At 47.6% G+C, this 20,128-nt stretch overlaps 1 protein-coding gene across 2 annotated transcripts in view; it reads left to right on the top strand.

Moving 5' to 3' along the window:
- The window catches only part of LOC136610951 (aldo-keto reductase family 1 member C1-like), a 38,900-nt gene that overhangs the window by 4,402 nt on the left and 14,370 nt on the right, over positions 1 to 20,128 (top strand). The window contains exons 1-3 of one of the 2 annotated variants that reach the window (XM_066590160.1): positions 10,700 to 10,832; positions 12,956 to 13,123; positions 14,532 to 14,648. In XM_066590160.1, coding sequence (XP_066446257.1) covers positions 10,752 to 10,832; positions 12,956 to 13,123; positions 14,532 to 14,648 — 366 coding nt within the window. In that variant the 5' untranslated portion in view covers positions 10,700 to 10,751. Of the gene's footprint in view, positions 1 to 10,699; positions 10,833 to 12,955; positions 13,124 to 14,531; positions 14,649 to 20,128 lie in introns of those variants that run through there. The other variant, XM_066590161.1, reaches the window with a different exon arrangement.

The raw sequence follows: 20,128 nt of genomic DNA, 5'->3' as shown, positions 1-20,128 counted from the left end.
AACAGTCTGGTCAGATGCTCCTCTCTACTGGTGGTCTGTAGGGGGCGTCCTGAGCCCGGTCAGCTTGTGTGCCCCCATCCACTGGTCCCAACACCCCCTAACAGTCTGGTCAGACGCTCATCTCTACTGGTGGTCTGTAGGGGGCGTCCTGAGCCCTGTCACCTTGTGTGCCCTCATACATCCTCTGCTCCCAACACCCTCTAACACTGGTCAGATGCTCCTCTCTACTGGTGGTCTGTTGGGGGTCCTGGGCCCAGTCACCTTGTGTGCCCCCATCTACTGGTCCCAACAACATCTAATAGTCTGATCAGACGCTCCCCTCTACTGGTGTTCTGTAGGGGGCGTCCTGAGCCCGGTCACCTTGTGTGCCCTCATACATCCTCTGCTCCCAACACCCTCTAACACTGGTCAGATGCTCCTCTATACTGGTGGTCTGTTGGGGGTCCTGGGCCCAGTCACCTTGTGTGCACCCATCTACTGGTCCCAACAACATCTAATAGTCTGGTCAGACGCTCCTCTCTACTGGTGGTCTGTAGGGGGCATCCTGAGCCCGGTCACCTTGTGTGCCCCCATCCACTGGTCCCCACACCCCCTAACAGGTCAGACGGTCCTCTCTACTGGTGTTCTGTAGGGGGCGTCCTGAGCCCGGTCACCTTGTGTGCCCCCATCCACTGGTCCCAACACCTCCTAACAGTCTGGTCAGACGCTCCTCTCTAATGGTGGTCTGTAGGGGGCATCCTGAGCCCAGTCACCTTGTGTGCCCCCATCCGCTGGTCCCAACACCTCCTAACAGTCTGGTCAGACACTCCTCTCTAATGGTGGTCTGTAGGGGGCATCCTGAGCCCAGTCACCTTGTGTGCCCTGACATATCCACTGGTCCCAATACCTCCTAACAGTCTGGTCAGACGCTACTCTCTACTGATGGTCTGTCAGGGGGTCCTGAGCCCGGTCACCTTGTGTGCCCTTACACATCCACTGGTCCCAGAACCTCTTATCAGTCTGGTCAGATGCTCCTCTCTCAGGGTGGTCTTTCAGGGGCATTCTGAACTCTGTCACCTTGTGTGCCCTCACACAACCACTGGTCCCAACACCCTCTAACAGTCTCGTCATACAGTCCTCTCTACTGGTGGTCTGTAGGGGGCGTCCTGAGCCCAGTCACCTTGTGTGCCCCCATCCACTGGTCCCAACACTTCCTAACAGTCCATACAGAATGGCCCGGTGGGGGAAAATCCGTTGATACGACCCTCCAGCTTCTCACATCTCAATAATGCGCCCCTCGCAGACTCTGGTAACGGGGTGAAATCTCTTCTCGGCGTCGTAGAGGCGTCTAGTGGCCAACAAGCTCTACAAGCAGAAGAAGAGATCACTGCACACAAGGGGCCTCCGAGAGCCTCTTATAGGCCAAGGACGGAACCACTTTTAGGGTCTCCGGGGACAAGACCGTCCATCTAATCACCACAACTCTAATCATTTGTATATCTGATGGAACTGTATGCTGGCTTTGGTTTCAATGATTGATCAGTGTAGCACATGACTTACACACAACACTAATTGTTATACATGTACAAAGCAAATCACATCTGGGCACTGGGAACCCATCTCTATCAACGATATGGGATCAAAAATAAAGCGCGTCAAATGTATCATCATGTTAGATTTTATGGCTTTAGGGTTAATTAATTTGAACAAGAAATGACTATTCATATAAAAAGGTCTGAAAATAAAGGCGCATCTATAAAGGAGCCAGAAGATGTGATGCCACATGATGATATCTGATATCCGAATCTGATCTTATCGAGTCACGGGGGCGGGAAGTACTCCGCCTCTACATATACTTGTACTAATTCTGTAGTCGTTGGTATCAGTGGGGTCCCATGTACTCTGACCCCCACAATCGGTAGGTGGAAGGCCCTGTGCTACGAGTCTGAGCGCCAGGCCCCTTCGACTTCCATGACCCCAAGGATATAACGATCACAGTTGTAGGAGACTCTCACAAAACGGGGCGACTTCCCAGACTAGGAAAGATAGGGCTGGTTTTATAGAAATTCGGACCCCGGGCAACAAGTCTGGTCTTCCCACATGTGATATTTGGAGAGCTTTTCTCACGATTTAAGGCACAAAATACTGCCATGTACTGTCAACATAATATCGTCAGAGAGGCCACATAAACCCCCCACATATTAACACTACCATAGATGGGTGGTCCCACCACCTAACATTGCCTCACACCCTCTCTGTGCCTGCTGGTTGCTGATGACCACGAATAGCAGCTGCTGCAGCCAATCACTGGCCAGAGCGGTGCCTTTCTGTGGCCAGTGATTGGCTGCAGCAGTCACATGTCCTGGTTGGCAGTAACCAGGAAGGACAGAGAGGCTGTGAGGCATCCTTAGGTGGTGGGACAGAATACTGCTATATAGTGCCCAAATAATGTGCAGTCTAATAGTATCTAATATAAATGCGTCGCCATGCTCCTTCTTGCCCCGCACTTTGTCCCCTTTGCTGTAACTGTGGTATATAATGTTGGGGTCATTAGATGACACACAGGCTCACCGCACCGTAATATCATCACATGTGAGTGTAATCAAAGATAGTCAATTTGCCACAGCACTCACACCACCTTATCTTGAAAGGAAGGATAATCTTGCATATATGGTGCACGCTCGGCTGGATCAGATGTATATCAATCAAACGAAAAAGAGAAGAGCAGCACTCCAGGCAATTGAATCAGAACCATGTCTTTATTGTGCCCATGAACAAGACCACATGTGAGTGTAATACATTCAGGGACCTTCAGGCGGGGGAAAGTTACAATGTTACGTTTATGGGCGGCGCTGGAATGAGTGAAGTGTTGCTAAGCAACACAGCATACACTGCCCAACCAAGAGCGATAGAGAGACAGCGATAGACTGATAGTGAGACAGAGAGACAGACAGAGAGAGTGATAGAGAAACAGAGAGAACGATAGAGAGACAAACAGAGAAACAGAGAGAGCGATAGAGAGACAGCGATAGACTGATAGTGAGACAGAAAGAGAGAGCAATAGAGAAACAGACAGAGAGAGTGATAGAGAGACAAACAGAACGATAGAGAGACAAACAGAGAGAGTGATAGAGAAACAGAGAGAACGATAGAGAGACAGAGTGAGCGATAGAGAGACAGCGATAGACTGATAGTGAGACAGAAAGAGAGAGCAATAGAGAAACAGACAGAAAGAGAGCAATAAAGAAACAGAGAGAGAGAGTGATAGAGAAACAGAGAGAGCGATAGAGAGACAGCGATAGACTGATAGTGAGACAGAGAGAGCAATAGAGAGACAGACAGAGTGATAGAGAAACAGAACGATAGAGAGACAAACAGAGAAACAGAGAGAGCGATAGAGAGACAGTGATAGACTGATAGTGAGACAGAGAGAGCAATAGAGAGACAGACAGAGTGATAGAGAAACAGAGAGAACGATAGAGAGACAAACAGAGAGAGCGATAGAGAGACAGCGATAGACTGATAGTGAGACAGAAAGAGAGAGCAATAGAGAAACAGACAGAGAGAGTGATAGAGAGAGAAACAGAGAGAGCGATAGACAGACAGAGCAATAGAAAGACACAGAGGGCGATAGACAGAGAGCGATAGAGAGACAGAGAGAGAGCAATATAGACGGAAAGAGCGCAATAAAGACAGACAGAGCAGGACAGCCAGACAGAGACAGACAGAAAGAGAACAATAGAAACGCAGGCAGAGCGATACATAGAAAGAGAGATAGAAACAAACAGAAAGAGAGAGAGAGGCAGACAGATAGAGACAAACAGAGAGAGAGAGAGAGAGACCTGCAGGCTTTTATATATTATACATCTGCTCCAAATACAAGGTGCCCCCCTGAACAATCCCCTGACCAGCACATGTAGAAGTTCACAACCAGCATTTTTGAAACCTTTTATGTTCATGTAGCGGCACGGGTCAGTCTAGTTACTTTAATGAGTCTACGTAATCCTGACATATAGCTCCCAAATAATGTGAAGAACTGAAATAGTACTGATATAAAGAGCCCCGGAATACTGCCAGATACAGGCCAGTAATGTATAGTGCCAATATCGGCATCATACTGCATACATAACACCATATAGGGGGAGCGCCTCTACGTAGTGCTATGCTTGTGCCCCGCTAAGAGCCGTATAATGTTTAGATAGTTTGGTTAAACTGTTGCTGACTGATTGGAGGAGTGAGGTCATGTGACTGAGAGGCGTGGTCATGCAGTGTGCTTCCTTCCTACAGGAGGCAGAGCAGGATTAGGGTGAAGATGTATTTCTGAGGTCTCTGGCATTAAGAGAGTTGCTACACGCCCCACGGGTTTTGGAGAGCCGCTGCTACAAGGAGCGCGCACCTCACTGCCAGGACGGATAACCACCAGTTCGGTGGCTGCTTCAGTTGAAGTGGCCACTAGATCTGACGCTTGGCCTCGTTCTTACCTCAGCCAGAAGTTCGAGTTGTGAGTCCATCATCGGTTGCAATAAAGGTTCAGTATTCAAGAAATAATCCGAATATCAGAAGGAATGTTATCTCAATCAACGAATCCCCCGATCTGACCCTCTACATAATACCACCATATAGTGCCCAGATAATGTGCAGCATCCCATCACTACTTACATAAAGACCAACATGTAGAGACTACAGGGTACCACCAAATGATGTGCAGTATCCAGTATATAGAGCCCCCATAATACGGCCATATACATCCTACATAATACCACCATATAGTGCCCAGATAATGTGCAGTATTGTAATACTACCTTAATGTGCCCACATAACATTGCCATATACAGCCCACATAGTACGGCTAAATAGTGCCCAAATAAAAATCAGTGTCCAAGTAGTACTTCCATAAAGAGCCCCCATAATACTGCCATTCAGTTCCTAAATAATAGCGCCATAGAGTGCTGAATAACACTGGGTGCTTTTATTACTTTTTCGATACCCCATTCCTTGGGTCATCCTGGAAAAAGGGGGTCCTGGACAAATGCCCAGTTTGCCACCCCATAGGACTAGCCCCTGTTGGGCAACATGCCAGTGGATGAAAGAGATAAGGGCGCTGCGATCACCTGGATGTTGCTATATCAGCTTGGGAGGAGCAGGGAGCCCACATAGTGTTCCTGCACGGGGCCCTCCTGGCACCCCATCACCTGTACATGCCCATAACATGTGCCATCTCCCTTTAAGTAATGTGAGATGGCATCACCGCCTTCGCTCGGGGCGCGTTATCTGCGGGTGTGTCTTACCACAACTGGAATGGAGACAGATCTGTTATTAACTGTAGAAGGTTTTACAAGTCTAGACAGACAGGGCAATAAACCGTAGTACGGACGTGGGACGCCTGCCAATGCCACCACTATGCCAGTGGAGGAGGCGCGGGCTGCAGGGCACACCTCACCCTGCTCCTGCCAAAGGATATTCAAAAAGTTCTGCAGCTTTTCTTATATAGTCCGTGTTTCAATTCGTCACTGGTTTCGAGATCTCTGCTTGCTGTCAGTGGATAGGACGTTTGTATACTTCTTGCTACAATTGTATCCAGCCCAGACAATCCTCTGTGAGCCGGACCGCCCAGACTGGACGGACAAGTCTCTGGTCACATTATTGCCCTGCGTTCTGTTCCATAAAACTAATGGCGCACCGCATCCTGTATGTGATGGACGCCCATGGCACACGACAGCCCCCATTCACTTATAACGGGGTCAGTTGGGCTCCACCATCATGTCCGCCATCCCTCTGTGGCAGGGGTTCTGCTTTACTGCTCCCTTTGGAATCCTTGCAGCCAAACACTTCCGTTTTTGCACAAAGCCGAACCGCGCCGGGTGGTCCCTATTGACGATAGTGGGGTCCGCCTGCTTTTTGGAGAGAAGTAAAAGCGCTGCCAGTATTTTCAGCTGGATCTGCGCTAAATCTCCATCAGGAGGTCCCGAAGCAGATGTGAGACCTAATCGCACGCCATGTTGGGGCCTACGGATGCGTTAGCCATAGTCGCTGGGGGAACGTGATGGGGGATTTCTAAAACAGTTAGCAGCAGATTCTGCTGTAAAAAGTTGCGAGGTTCTGCATGAGCTCCGCTTGAGCAAAATTGTTGCTATGGGTACGGCTTTATGCCAAGGGCCTGGCATGTGGGGAGGGGTTGTGACTACCCCCCCCCAACACATTCCTGTAGAAGTTACTGCAGAAACTCATGTAATTACACCAGAAATCTCCTATTTCTGCACATGGAGGAACCGAAATATACTTCAAGGTGGCTTCCCTCAACTTAAAATTGCCTCCCAACCCCTCTGTCCTTGCTGGCTGCGGCTGCCGAGGACATGTGACTGCTGCAGCCAATCACTGGCTATAGAAGCTTCTATGAACTTTTATTACTTTTTTTACTGTTAAAAAAACTTTTTAAAGTCTGTTTTTACACTTTTATTTCGTCCCCTGAGGGAACTGAACCTTGTGATCATTTCATTGCTTGTACTGTATACTGTAATACTCCGGTAATGCAGTGATTTTTGATGTTGCCTATCAAGCCCTGACATGGGGGGTGCCAATGGGGTGAGGGAAGGGGGTCACCTCTCCTGCTGACTGTTTAGATGCTTGGTTAGCTTTGACAGCAGCATCTAAACAGTTAACTGCCGCCATCAGAGCTGATTCTTCAGGTGACAGCAGCTGTCAGCCGTCAGAAACAGCTGCTAGCCGGCGGGTATGGCGTGGCCTCGGCTCCCGTAGACCCTTCATGACTACATGATGTATAATTACATATTGCGGTGGGTTAGCCGGCCTTTGTTACCGTATGATGGGATCTTGCCAAGCCGTGTTGTTGTTGGCAGCGGGTGAAGCCGTGAAATGGAGATTACTGCTCAGTGGTTTTGGAATCCGCAGTGATTGTGTAACATTCCTCCCATTGTCAGATACCAGCTGGCTGTAAGGGGTATATGGCCGGGGACCACCACCGGTCTGGGACGGGAGGGCACGGCCTGTATTTGCCCCCTTATCTCTAGTGGGGGGCAGAATTACTTGTGGGTAAAGACAAGCACCCTGGTGATGCTGAGGCGCTGTGCCACCGCCCACTGGTAGGCCCATAGTGAGAAGGCGTGTGGCACCATCAGAGAACAATACAGACTAGCAAGGTCTCCACAACACTGGATGCTGGGCTAATAGACTTAGAGGGGTTGTCCAGGACCTTCACCATTGATGACCAGTAGGTGAGCGGTGGGGTCCGCCACCTATCAGTTCTTCGCTGGGTCATCAATCCTAAAAGTCCTGGAAAGCGTTGTGGACTGGCCTGCAGGAGTGGTCTTTCTATGGCGATCCTTGACCTTCCTGCCACGTAGTATCGACAGCGGGTTTACCGCACTCATGCTGGCGCTGAGGCACGGCCGTACCTCACTGAGAACGGTGGAGTTGTCTGCATTTAGTTTGATTTATTGATGCACGTTCCATAAAACCTTCTGGCGTCCCTTTAACAGCAGGTTCTGCTTCCCCTTTAAATCCAGAACGGTTTATCTTGGTGAAGGATGACAGGCGGCTCTTTCTGCCTGCACAGACTGGCATGACATCATGTCCTGCTGGTCACTCAAGGCCTCCACAGGAAAACAGTCTGAAGGTGACAGGGCGGTCGAAGGGTTAATACGAAGAATCGGCGTCACATCACAACGTTGGCCGGTGGTCATGGAGGCAGGCAGACGTAAGAAACGGACAGGAGGCGGAGTTTTTATAAATCCCATTTGTATCACCTATTCTAGAGAACCGGTATAACACGGGCAGATGAGCGCCGGGGCTCCTGAGATCCTCTGTGCTGCTGGGGACCTGCTAGTTCATCCGAAAGTTGGCAGATGGCCGTCTCAGGCTGGAGGTTGGGGGTGTAGGGAACCGTCTGCATTTTCATAGATCCTTCCCTTATATAAGACAGTTTTCAGCCTTTGGGAGGACAGCTAATTTGCATATTATGTTCCCATGGGGCATTGCCTGTAAGATGTTATATCTCAGCTGGTAAATTCAGAGTCGGGGCGCTGCTTGCGTTTTATTAATAAAATGTGCATCTCCCAGATATGAGAACGCGTTTCGGTTTCTTATAAAACCTTCTTCACCCCTACATTACATTCTAACAAACCTCCTTAAAAACAAATGAGATTAACCCCTGATTAGCATCCAACAGCGAATGCCTTTCCTATCGTTGCTTCCCGCTGTTCTTGGCATACTATATATGTTATAATCCCGTATTACATCAATTCTATCATTATCCAGACACAGAATATCAGTTATGTCTAGTTTAACAACAAACATTCATTAATCAGATGTTACCAACACAAGAAATAAAGCTCCTATAAGAGCCGACATTTATTAATAAATGAACATCGATTCTATCAATATCCACCAATCAGATGTTTCAATTCCCCGCCCTTGGACTTGTGTTACTGTTTTCCCGCCCTTTGACTCTGCACCAGTGAGATTGAAGATGACTATCAGCCAATAGGAGATCAGCTGACATCAGAGTTATGCTCTAGGCTTAGTGGTGAGAAGGGGAGAAACAGGGTCTCTCCTACGGACGGCACATAGACAGGTGTGACAGGACAGGTGTTGGACCCGCTGGGTCACTACACAGGATCACCCACAAGCCATTAAAAAATCATTTTCAAGATGATGCGCAGTGCATCCGCTGCAAATATCTGCATTGGACATCCGTGCGTGCCGTGGACATTGGGGCCTTAGTCTTCGACTACAGTCAGCCATAAGCCTGCTCTCTAGCTCCTCCCATTAGTGAGGATCATTTCTGTCACTGGTCCTTACTGTAATGATAATCATTTCTCCATGTGTGGACATCCTGCTGAGCTGGTGCTTACACTCAGAAGCTAACTTGAGCAAGCAGAGCTGCAGGATAAAGCATGGTGGAGGGGGTTAAAATTAGCAGTTTGGCCCTTGGATCAAATAGGAAGTTTATTTCAGACTCCAATAGACTATACTGCCCATCTGAAGTCCGTCTTGGTAACAGTGTTCTCTGACGATCAGCAGTGATCACTGAGGAAAGATGCAACCAGCTGTTCATTTCAGTTGCAGTGGCCTCTACAGGAGAAAAAAGGTACTGCATGCTGGCCTTTAAAACAAATGGGCTAGGTCCACCAGGCAAGGGTGTCTCTTAAAGTATAGATTATGGGGATGTAATACTGTGTAGTTTGCGCACATAACACGAGGGACACATATGACCCAGCTAATACAAGCGCGGCGGTACAGCGTATTCCATGCATGTGCCTTGCATGCGTAATATGTTGTACCAATCTGCCATAGGCGTACATATTGCTCGCACGACTTTCACTAAATACTGCATATTTTCTTGCGTGTGTATGTTCTATATTAGCGAGTATTATGTGAGCATACACGCCAGGATAGTACATGACAATCAGCGGCACGCAGCCAGGCATTGCGTACAGACAGTCAACGTCGTTGCGTACAGACTGTATATTGCGTACATATATCTCGCAGCCTTCACGCTGCCCGATACGCTCATGTGAGCCCAGCCTATGTCCTTATGTGATCCCTAACCATTGACTCGTGTGTTCCATTTTCATCTTCATGTAATACCGTTTGTGGCCAGCAGATGGCGATGATGATTAAGAAATACTTTTATACTACAGTAAAACTCTTTTGATCGTGCATTTGATAATCCAGAAATTCCGATAGTCTGCCGATTATTTACAGCTCACAATTGCAGGAAAATCTCGAATTTTACAAGCTGTGGAGAAGGAAATAACACGGCGCCGGCCGTCTCCACGTACAGATCTGCCTTAACCACTTACAAAAGATTACATAAATTTACTTCTGGCGGTCATTAAGTGTGTATGGAGCCGAATCCCCACATACCCTGCGGCTGTCAGCTGCCTCTGACAGTGACTGCTGCGATCAGAGTTAGCGCTAATCACGTCAGTTAACTGTTTAGATGCTGCGGTTGAAGTTGACTGCGTTGAAACAGTCAGCGGAAGGAGAGGATCCCTTCTTGCACCTCCTCGGCATCCCCCGCAGCACAGTCAGGGGTGCAGATGGGCTAGCATGGCAGCCCAGGGACTACTGAAGGCTCCCAGAGGTGCCATGTGTAGACACGTTTTAAGACATGCCTGTGGCACAGCTTAATGGGCAACTTCAAAAATTGTAATATATAAGGAACATGTCTGAGACCTGGATGCAACTATTACGTATCCAATGACTGCATGTGTTATAACCGATCTATTGCCCTATAATATATTGGTTTTATGTAACATACTTCCATCAATCCGGCATCCAGTGCCTTGGAAATCCCAGTAGACCAGATTATCAGTCTATCTGTTAGACTGTAGCAATTCTGTCCATTTCCGGGATGGACTGAACTAACACGGGAAAAGAAGCCATTGGTTTGAATGGGTTAATGCCTGTGTGAATACAGCTTTAGATAAAAGAGGAACACATGACTTCAGGATCAGACTACACAGGGTTTGCTTGTAGTCTGTTACCATGGAAACACATCGGTCTGCATAGGAGCTGTAGATACAAAAAGTAGATTTCTTTTAAACAAAGCCCAGTCCCCGGGGGCCTTGAACATCTGTGCTTTTCTGTAGAACTGGTGGGCTGCCAACTACAGAGGAGCTATGCCGACGCCCCCCCCCTGCTGATGATGGGAGGGGAAATACAAGCACAGACACGAGTATTTGCAGTATATTGATCAGTCACAGAGCGGAGTCCACCGTGTACACCGCCCGCTGACTGCACCCATCATCATGGCCGTGGAGCCCTATGTTCTTCTCAGTGATGGTCACAGAATCCCCGTCATTGGATTTGGGACATTTGCCCCTGATAAGGTTAGTGGGGGCAATAACTTTTTCCCTATAGCAGTACCCTTTGCACCACGACAATAGTCTGATCATCGGAGGTGTAGGAGTCCAGGGCACACTGTGCTGGTAGGAATGGGGGGTGCTAAACAGGGGATCTCCTCTCTGACACCCACATGCCCTCTTATGGGGCCACTGGATGGCTGGCACTAGTATGTTGAGCATGGTTATAGAGGGCATTGTCAATTAGGTCACTGAATGGTTGGCACTATTATGGAAGGCATTATGTGGGGCACTGATTGGCTGGTAATGGCAGTGTTAGAGAGGACACTATAATGTGGGGCACTGCAAGGCTGGCACTGTTATCAAAGGCATAATGTGGGGCACTGATTACTGGCAGTGTTTTAGATTACCGGCTGGCACTGGCAGTGTTGTAAAGGACACTGTTACATGGCTGGCACTGTAATAGAGAGCACTGTATGGCTGGCACTGTTACATGGGGGCATGGAGGGGCTGGCATCATTATATAGGGCACAGTATAGCGGAACTGATATTGTGAGCACTGTTAGCGGGAGCACTGAATGGTTGGCACTGTTATGTTGGGTAATACATGGCTGGCACTGTTGTGTGGGGCACTTAATGGCTGGCACTGTCGTGAGGGGCACTGGATGGCTGGCACTGTTATGTTGGATAATGCCTGGCTGGCACTGTTGTGTGGGGCACTGAATGGCTGGCACTGTTATGTAGGGTAATACATGGCTGGCACTGTTTAGGGCACTGGATGGCTGGCACTGTTGTGTAGGGTAATGCATGGCTGTCACTGCTGTGTGGGGCACTGAATGGCTGGCACTGTTATGTTGGATAATGCATGGCTGGCACTGTTGTGTGGGGCACTGAATGGCTGGCACTGTTTGGGTAATGCATGACTGGCACTGTTGTGTTGGGAACTGAATGGCTGGTACTGTTTTGTTGGGTAAAGCATGGCTGGCACTGTTGTGTGGGGCACTGAATGGCTGGCACTATTATGTTGGTTAATGCATGGCTGGCACTGCTGTTTGGGCACTGGATGGTTGATACTGTTATGTTGGGTAATGTATGGCTGGCACTGTTGTGTTGGGTAATGCATGGCTGGCACTGTTGTGTTGGGTAATGCATGGCTGGCACTGTTGTGTGGGGCACTGGATGGCTGGCACTGTTATGTTGGGTAATGTATGGCTGGCACTGTTATTCTGGGTAGTACATGGCTGGCACTGTTGTGTTGGGTAATGCATGGCTGGCACTGTTGTGTGGGGCACTGGATGGCTGGCACTGTTATGTTGGGTAATGTATGGCTGGCACTGTTATTCTTGGTAATACATGGCTGGCACTGTTGTGTGGGGCACTGGATGGCTGGCACTGTTGTGTTGGGTAATGCATGGCTGGTACTGGATGGCAGCCTTACGCCTCTTTAACAAGAAACCACGTCTACACATGAATTATCACATTAACCCCTTAAGCACCAGGCTGTTTTTAGGGATTTTTCCCATGTGGCGGTTTTACTGCCCAATTTTTTTTTCCTTTGGCCACCACAATTATTTTTGCTGCGCTTCCTTTTCTGTGACACACGGGGCGATTTATTTTTCATTATTGGATCCAAACTGTTGCTTTATTCCCCGGACCGGCTTTATTTTATACAGCATTTAAACCAGTCGATACATCGGAATATGGATAGATTTCCGCCGATACTTTACAATAATCGATACTTTGTTCGGCGATGGTCGATATGTTTGTGTCGATGTCCCAACCTTAGTGTGATCCGCCTCATGTTGGTCACCGCAGGGTTTCTATAGTATCATTTCTGTCCGTACATTTGGGCAATCTAATATCCTTGCAGGGTTCTGGGTCTTGAGGGGTTAACAAGCCCAATATGCATGACTGGTAGACGCTCTTTAATGCTCCTTGAACCCCTGTGGCCATGACACAGTGCTACTGTATACATATCTGTATATACAGAGACCTATATCCACAGGACAGGCAATAAGTATCTGCTGCCCCCTCCCCCCCCCCGTGCTATCTGTGGGGGGTGTTATTAAGACTACTACCACTATCATTGTATGCGGGTGGAGTTATTACAGCCATAATCATTACATAACCATTTTGACTCTTTATATCAGATTCCTAAAAGCATGGCAGAAGAGGCTACGAGGGCGGCCATAGAGGCCGGGTACCGCCACATTGACTGTGCTTACCTGTACGGAAATGAGGTGGAAGTTGGTCGCGCCATTAAGGAGAAGATCGCAGATGGAACCATAAGAAGAGAAGACTTGTTCTATACAGGAAAAGTAAGACGGTCTTAAGAAATCAGTGATATTATCTCAATGAGGTTCTAAAATAGGCCTGTGGGAGCAGATATATCTTCAGCCACTAGGGGGAGCTCTATGCATATGAATTTATGTAGATCCTATAGAAGTCAATGGAAGAAATACACACAGAGCAGCCATAAGATAAAAAGCATCTGACTAATATTGTGTAGGCCACCCCTCGGGGCCCGGACCCCACGAGACCTCTGAAGTGTCCGCTGGTATCTGGACAATCTGTTGGCAGCAGATCCTATAAGTTGTTCGGTGCGGCCTCCATGAATCGGACTTGTTCTTCTCGATCGGATCATCGTGATCTTTGCCACATTCTTGAACAGTTCCTGCAGTGTGGCTGTCGCGTTAACCTGCTGGCAGGGGGCGCTGTCATTAGGGAATCAAGCTGCCATGAAGGAGGGACTAGTGCAGCAACAGGGAGCCAGGCTTTCAGCCGGGGAGACGGCGGGGTACACGATGGCGGTATAACATGATGGCGGTGTATCACGGTGGCACTACCATCTCCTCCCCTGAGAGCCAAAGTACAGCCCAGCTCAGCCGCCTGCAGGCAGGGGGGACAGGATATAACAGTCCTAAGTTTGTCTCTGTGACGCCAGTGCCCCTCGATGAGTGACGAATCACTGGCAGTGAATGAAGGAGTCTACAACCACAATGTCTTCCAGGCACTCGGTTTTCTTTTACTCACAGTTTCAACTCTTGATTTTGCGGTACAACATGGGTGCTTTTGCTTTTCAATGAGCACAAGTGCTTCTTGAACAAACTGATTCTTGACACGCTCGCTTCACCGTTCTGACATGCTTATAAAACAAGGATTCCTTTTAGCCCCACGGCGCACCCATCCTCAGGCGGAGTTATCTGATGGACGCTCTCTTGGGTCTTAGAAAGAATTCCCAAACTCCTTCTCCTCGCCTCTTACTTCCCTGCACCCTGTGCTCGCTGTGGTGGGTTTTGTTCCTCCCTTGGCGATGCAGTTCAGCTGGGGAGGGTATGACGCCCATACTCCAACTTCTCCCCCAGGTTGCCTCCCCCGAGCTTCTGTCTCCGGAGGGGAGACGTCTCCTGGCATGTGAGACTGGACCACGGCTGAGCCCCGGCAGGAGCATCAGCGCCGCTGACCTCCTCCTCCTCCACCGACTACATTCTACGCTCTCTAACTCCTCCCTAACACCTGAAACACCAATCACATCACACCCAGCAGGTTAGGAGGGCCGACAGACTCCATCAAGGTGGATGAGAGTGATGTCCGTTCTAGTAGATCTCCATATCAGCAATCCTCTATCTACTTGTGCATTGTTGGGGAGAGGCCCCCCTGCTATAATAGGAGGAGGGGGCAGAGGTGATCTGACCGGTGGGATTACGGATCTCTTATGTCTTCCAGCTGTGGAGCACCTTCCACCCTCCGGATCTGGTGCGTCCGGCCCTGGAGAAGTCCCTACAAGACCTGCAGATGGATTACTTGGATCTTTTCCTCATTCACACTCCGTTGGGGCTTCAGGTGAGCCATGAGAAGGTAGAAGACATTCTGGCGTCGGCTTATCAGGGTATTAACCCCTTAAGGACCAGGCTGTTTGGTTGCTAAAGGACCAGACACTTTTTAGCCACTTTACCCACGTGGTGGAGTTACTGACCTATTTTATTTTTTTTAGTTACCAAAATTATCTTTGCTGCATTTTTTGACATCTTGGGATACTTTATTATAATTGTTTTACTGTCTTTTGCGTTTTTTAGTTTTATTGGTGGCAAAAAATATTTTTTTTTAAAATGTAGTAGTTATTTTTAAAATTTGTATATTTACACTAAAATAAAGTACAGGAATGGGTTCCTCATTTTGTTTTGGCTATCTGGATGTATAACTTCTATAGTTTTGGTTTACAGGGCTCACATGGCGACTGTTTTGGTTGGCATGGTCGGTGGGTTGTTTTTTTTTATATATATAAATTTTAATTTTATTCATTAAAGTTTTTTTAAATTTGTTTTTGTAATTATGTTTTTCACTATCTGTGTCCCCAATGACGTCATGTAAGACCTCTGAGGGACAGTCACATGTTTTTTACTATCTGTGTCCCCGATGACGTCATGTAAGACCTCTGAGGGACAGTCACATGTTTTTCACTATCTGTGTCCCCCATGACGTCATGTAAGACCTCTGAGGGGCAGTTACATATTTTTTACTATCTGTATCCCCCATGACGTCATGTAAGACCTCTGAGGGACAGTCACATGTTTTTTACTATCTGTGTCCCCGATGACGTCATGTAAGACCTCTGAGGGACAGTCACATGTTTTTTACTATCTGGGTCCCCGATGACGTCATGTAAGACCTCTGAGGGACAGTCACATGTTTTTTACTATCTGTGTCCCTGATGACGTCATGTAAGACCTCTGAGGGACAGTCACATGTTTTTTACTATCTGTGTCCCCCATGACGTCATGTAAGACCTCTGAGGGACAGTCACATGTTTTTCACTATCTGTGTCCCCCATGACGTCATGTAAGACCTCTGAGGGGCAGTTACATATTTTTTACTATCTGTATCCCCCATGACGTCATGTAAGACCTCTGAGGGACAGTCACATGTTTTTTACTATCTGTGTCCCCGATGACGTCATGTAAGACCTCTGAGGGACAGTCACATGTTTTTTACTATCTGGGTCCCCGATGACGTCATGTAAGACCTCTGAGGGACAGTCACATGTTTTTTACTATCTGTGTCCCTGATGACGTCATGTAAGACCTCTGAGGGACAGTCACATGTTTTTTACTATCTGTGTCCCCCATGACGTCATGTAAGACCTCTGAGGGACAGTCACATGTTTTTTACTATCTGTGTCCCCGATGACGTCATGTAAGACCTCTGAGGGACAGTCACATGTTTTTCACTATCTGTGTCCCCCATGACGTCATGTAAGACCTCTGAGGGACAGTCACATGTTTTTTACTATCTGTGTCCCCGATGACGTCATGTAAGACCTCTGAGGGACAGTCACATGTTTTTTACTATCTGGGTCCCCGATGACGTCATGTAAGACCTCTGAGGGACAGTCACATGTTTTTTACTATCTGTGTCCCTGATGACGTCATGTAAGACCTCTGAGGGACAGTCACATGTTTTTTACTATCTGTGTCCCCAATGACGTCATGTAAGACCTCTGAGGGACAGTCACATGTTTTTTACTATCTGTGTCCCCCATGACGTCATGTAAGACCTCTGAGGGTCAGTCACATGTTTTTTACTATCTGTGTCCCCAATGACGTCATGTAAGACCTCTGAGGGACAGTCACATGTTTTTTACTATCTGTGTCCCCGATGACGTCATGTAAGACCTCTGAGGGACAGTCACATGTTTTTCACTATCTGTGTCCCCCATGACGTCATGTAAGACCTCTGAGGGGCAGTTACATATTTTTTACTATCTGTATCCCCCATGACGTCATGTAAGACCTCTGAGGGACAGTCACATGTTTTTTACTATCTGTGTCCCCGATGACGTCATGTAAGACCTCTGAGGGACAGTCACATGTTTTTTACTATCTGGGTCCCCGATGACGTCATGTAAGACCTCTGAGGGACAGTCACATGTTTTTTACTATCTGTGTCCCTGATGACGTCATGTAAGACCTCTGAGGGACAGTCACATGTTTTTTACTATCTGTGTCCCCCATGACGTCATGTAAGACCTCTGAGGGACAGTCACATGTTTTTTACTATCTGTGTCCCCGATGACGTCATGTAAGACCTCTGAGGGACAGTCACATGTTTTTCACTATCTGTGTCCCCCATGACGTCATGTAAGACCTCTGAGGGACAGTCACATGTTTTTTACTATCTGTGTCCCCGATGACGTCATGTAAGACCTCTGAGGGACAGTCACATGTTTTTTACTATCTGGGTCCCCGATGACGTCATGTAAGACCTCTGAGGGACAGTCACATGTTTTTTACTATCTGTGTCCCTGATGACGTCATGTAAGACCTCTGAGGGACAGTCACATGTTTTTTACTATCTGTGTCCCCCATGACGTCATGTAAGACCTCTGAGGGACAGTCACATGTTTTTTACTATCTGTGTCCCCGATGACGTCATGTAAGACCTCTGAGGGACAGTCACATGTTTTTTACTATCTGGGTCCCCGATGACGTCATGTAAGACCTCTGAGGGACAGTCACATGTTTTTTACTATCTGTGTCCCTGATGACGTCATGTAAGACCTCTGAGGGACAGTCACATGTTTTTTACTATCTGTGTCCCCCATGACGTCATGTAAGACCTCTGAGGGACAGTCACATGTTTTTTACTATCTGTGTCCCCGATGACGTCATGTAAGACCTCTGAGGGACAGTCACATGTTTTTTACTATCTGTGTCCCCCATGACGTCATGTAAGACCTCTGGGGGACAGTCAGATGTTTTTTACTATCTGTGTCCCCGATGACATCATTTTAGACCTCTGAGGGACAGTCACATGTTTTTTACTATCTGTGTCCCCGATGACGTCATGTAAGACCTCTGAGGGACAGTCACATGTTTTTTACTATCTGGGTCCCCGATGACGTCATGTAAGACCTCTGAGGGACAGTCACATGTTTTTTACTATCTGTGTCCCCGATGACATCATGTAAGACCTCTGAGGGACAGTCACATGTTTTTTACTATCTGTGTCCCCGATGACGTCATGTAAGACCTCTGAGGGACAGTCACATGTTTTTTACTATCTGTGTCCCCCATGACGTCATGTAAGACCTCTGGGGGACTGTCAGATGTTTTTTACTATCTGTGTCCCCCATGACGTCATGTAAGACCTCTGGGGGACAGTCACATGTTTTTTACTATCTGTGTCCCCCATGACGTCATGTAAGACCTCTGGGGGACTGTCAGATGTTTTTTACTATCTGTGTCCCCCGATGACGTCATGTAAGACCTCTGAGGGACAGTCACATGTTTTTTACTATCTGTGTCCCCCATGACGTCATGTAAGACCTCTGAGGGACAGTCACATGTTTTTTACTATCTGTGTCCCCGATGACGTCATGTAAGACCTCTGAGGGACAGTCACATGTTTTTTACTATCTGTGTCCCCGATGACGTCATGTAAGACCTCTGAGGGACAGTCACATGTTTTTTACTATCTGTGTCCCCGATGACGTCATGTAAGACCTCTGAGGGACAGTCACATGTTTTTTACTATCTGTGTCCCCGATGACGTCATGTAAGACCTCTGAGGGACAGTCACATGTTTTTTACTATCTGTGTCCCCGATGACGTCATGTAAGACCTCTGAGGGACAGTCACATGTTTTTTACTATCTGTGTCCCCGATGACGTCATGTAAGACCTCTGAGGGACAGTCACATGTAAGACCTCTGGGGGACAGTCACATGTTTTTTACTATCTGTGTCCTCCATGACGTCATGTAAGACCTCTGAGGGTCAGTCACATGTTTTTTACTATCTGTGTCCCCGATGACGTCATGTAAGACCTATGGGGGACAGTCACATGTTTTTTACTATCTGTGTCCCCGATGACGTCATGTAAGACCTCTGAGGGACAGTCACATGTTTTTTACTATCTGTGTCCCTGATGACGTCATGTAAGACCTCTGAGGGACAGTCACATGTTTTTTACTATCTGTGTCCCCGATGACGTCATGTAAGACCTCTGAGGGACAGTCACATGTTTTTTACTATCTGTGTCCCCGATGACGTCATGTAAGACCTCTGAGGGACAGTCACATGTTTTTTACTATCTGTGTCCCCGATGACGTCATGTAAGACCTCTGGGGGACAGTCACATGTTTTTTACTATCTGTGTCCTCCATGACGTCATGTTAGACCTCTGAGGGACAGTCACATGTTTTTTACTATCTGTGTCCCCGATGATGTCATGTAAGACCTCTGAGGGACAGTCACATGTTTTTTACTATCTGTGTCCCCGATGATGTCATGTAAGACCTCTGAGGGACAGTCACATGTTTTTTACTATCTGTGTCCCCGATGACGTCATGTAAGACCTCTGAGGGACAGTCACATGTTTTTTACTATCTGTGACCCCGATGACGTCATGTAAGACCTCTGAGGGACAGTCACATGTTCTTTACTATCTGTGTCCCCGATGACATCATGTAAGACCTCTGAGGGACAGTCACATGTTTTTTACTATCTGTGTCCCTGATGACGTCATGTAAGACCTCTGAGGGACAGTCACATGTTTTTTACTATCTGTGTCCCCGATGACGTCATGTAAGACCTCTGAGGGACAGTCACATGTTTTTTACTATCTGTGTCCCCGATGACGTCATGTAAGACCTCTGAGGGACAGTCACATGTTTTTTACTATCTGTGTCCCCGATGACGTCATGTAAGACCTCTGGGGGACAGTCACATGTTTTTTACTATCTGTGTCCCTGATGACGTCATGTTAGACCTCTGAGGGACAGTCACATGTTTTTTACTATCTGTGTCCCCGATGATGTCATGTAAGACCTCTGAGGGACAGTCACATGTTTTTTACTATCTGTGTCCCCGATGATGTCATGTAAGACCTCTGAGGGACAGTCACATGTTTTTTACTATCTGTGTCCCCGATGACGTCATGTAAGACCTCTGAGGGACAGTCACATGTTTTTTACTATCTGTGACCCCGATGACGTCATGTAAGACCTCTGAGGGACAGTCACATGTTCTTTACTATCTGTGTCCCCGATGACATCATGTAAGACCTCTGAGGGACAGTCACATGTTTTTTACTATCTGTGTCCCCATGACATCATGTAAGATCTCTGAGGGACAGTCACATGTTTTTTACTATCTGTGTCCCCGATAACGTCACGTAAGACCTCTGAGGGACAGTCACATGTTTTTTACTATCTGTGTCCCCCATGATGTCATGTAAGACCTCTGAAGGTCATTCAGATGGTCTTTTTTTTATATTTCACACTTTTCCACTGTAGCTGGGGCATCCATAGGAGCAGCATTTACAG

Source organism: Eleutherodactylus coqui, chromosome 2, assembly GCF_035609145.1.
Source record: "Eleutherodactylus coqui strain aEleCoq1 chromosome 2, aEleCoq1.hap1, whole genome shotgun sequence".
In the NCBI taxonomy this organism is placed as follows: Eukaryota; Metazoa; Chordata; class Amphibia; order Anura; family Eleutherodactylidae; genus Eleutherodactylus; species Eleutherodactylus coqui.
This window is presented reverse-complemented; position numbering and strand designations above follow the sequence as displayed.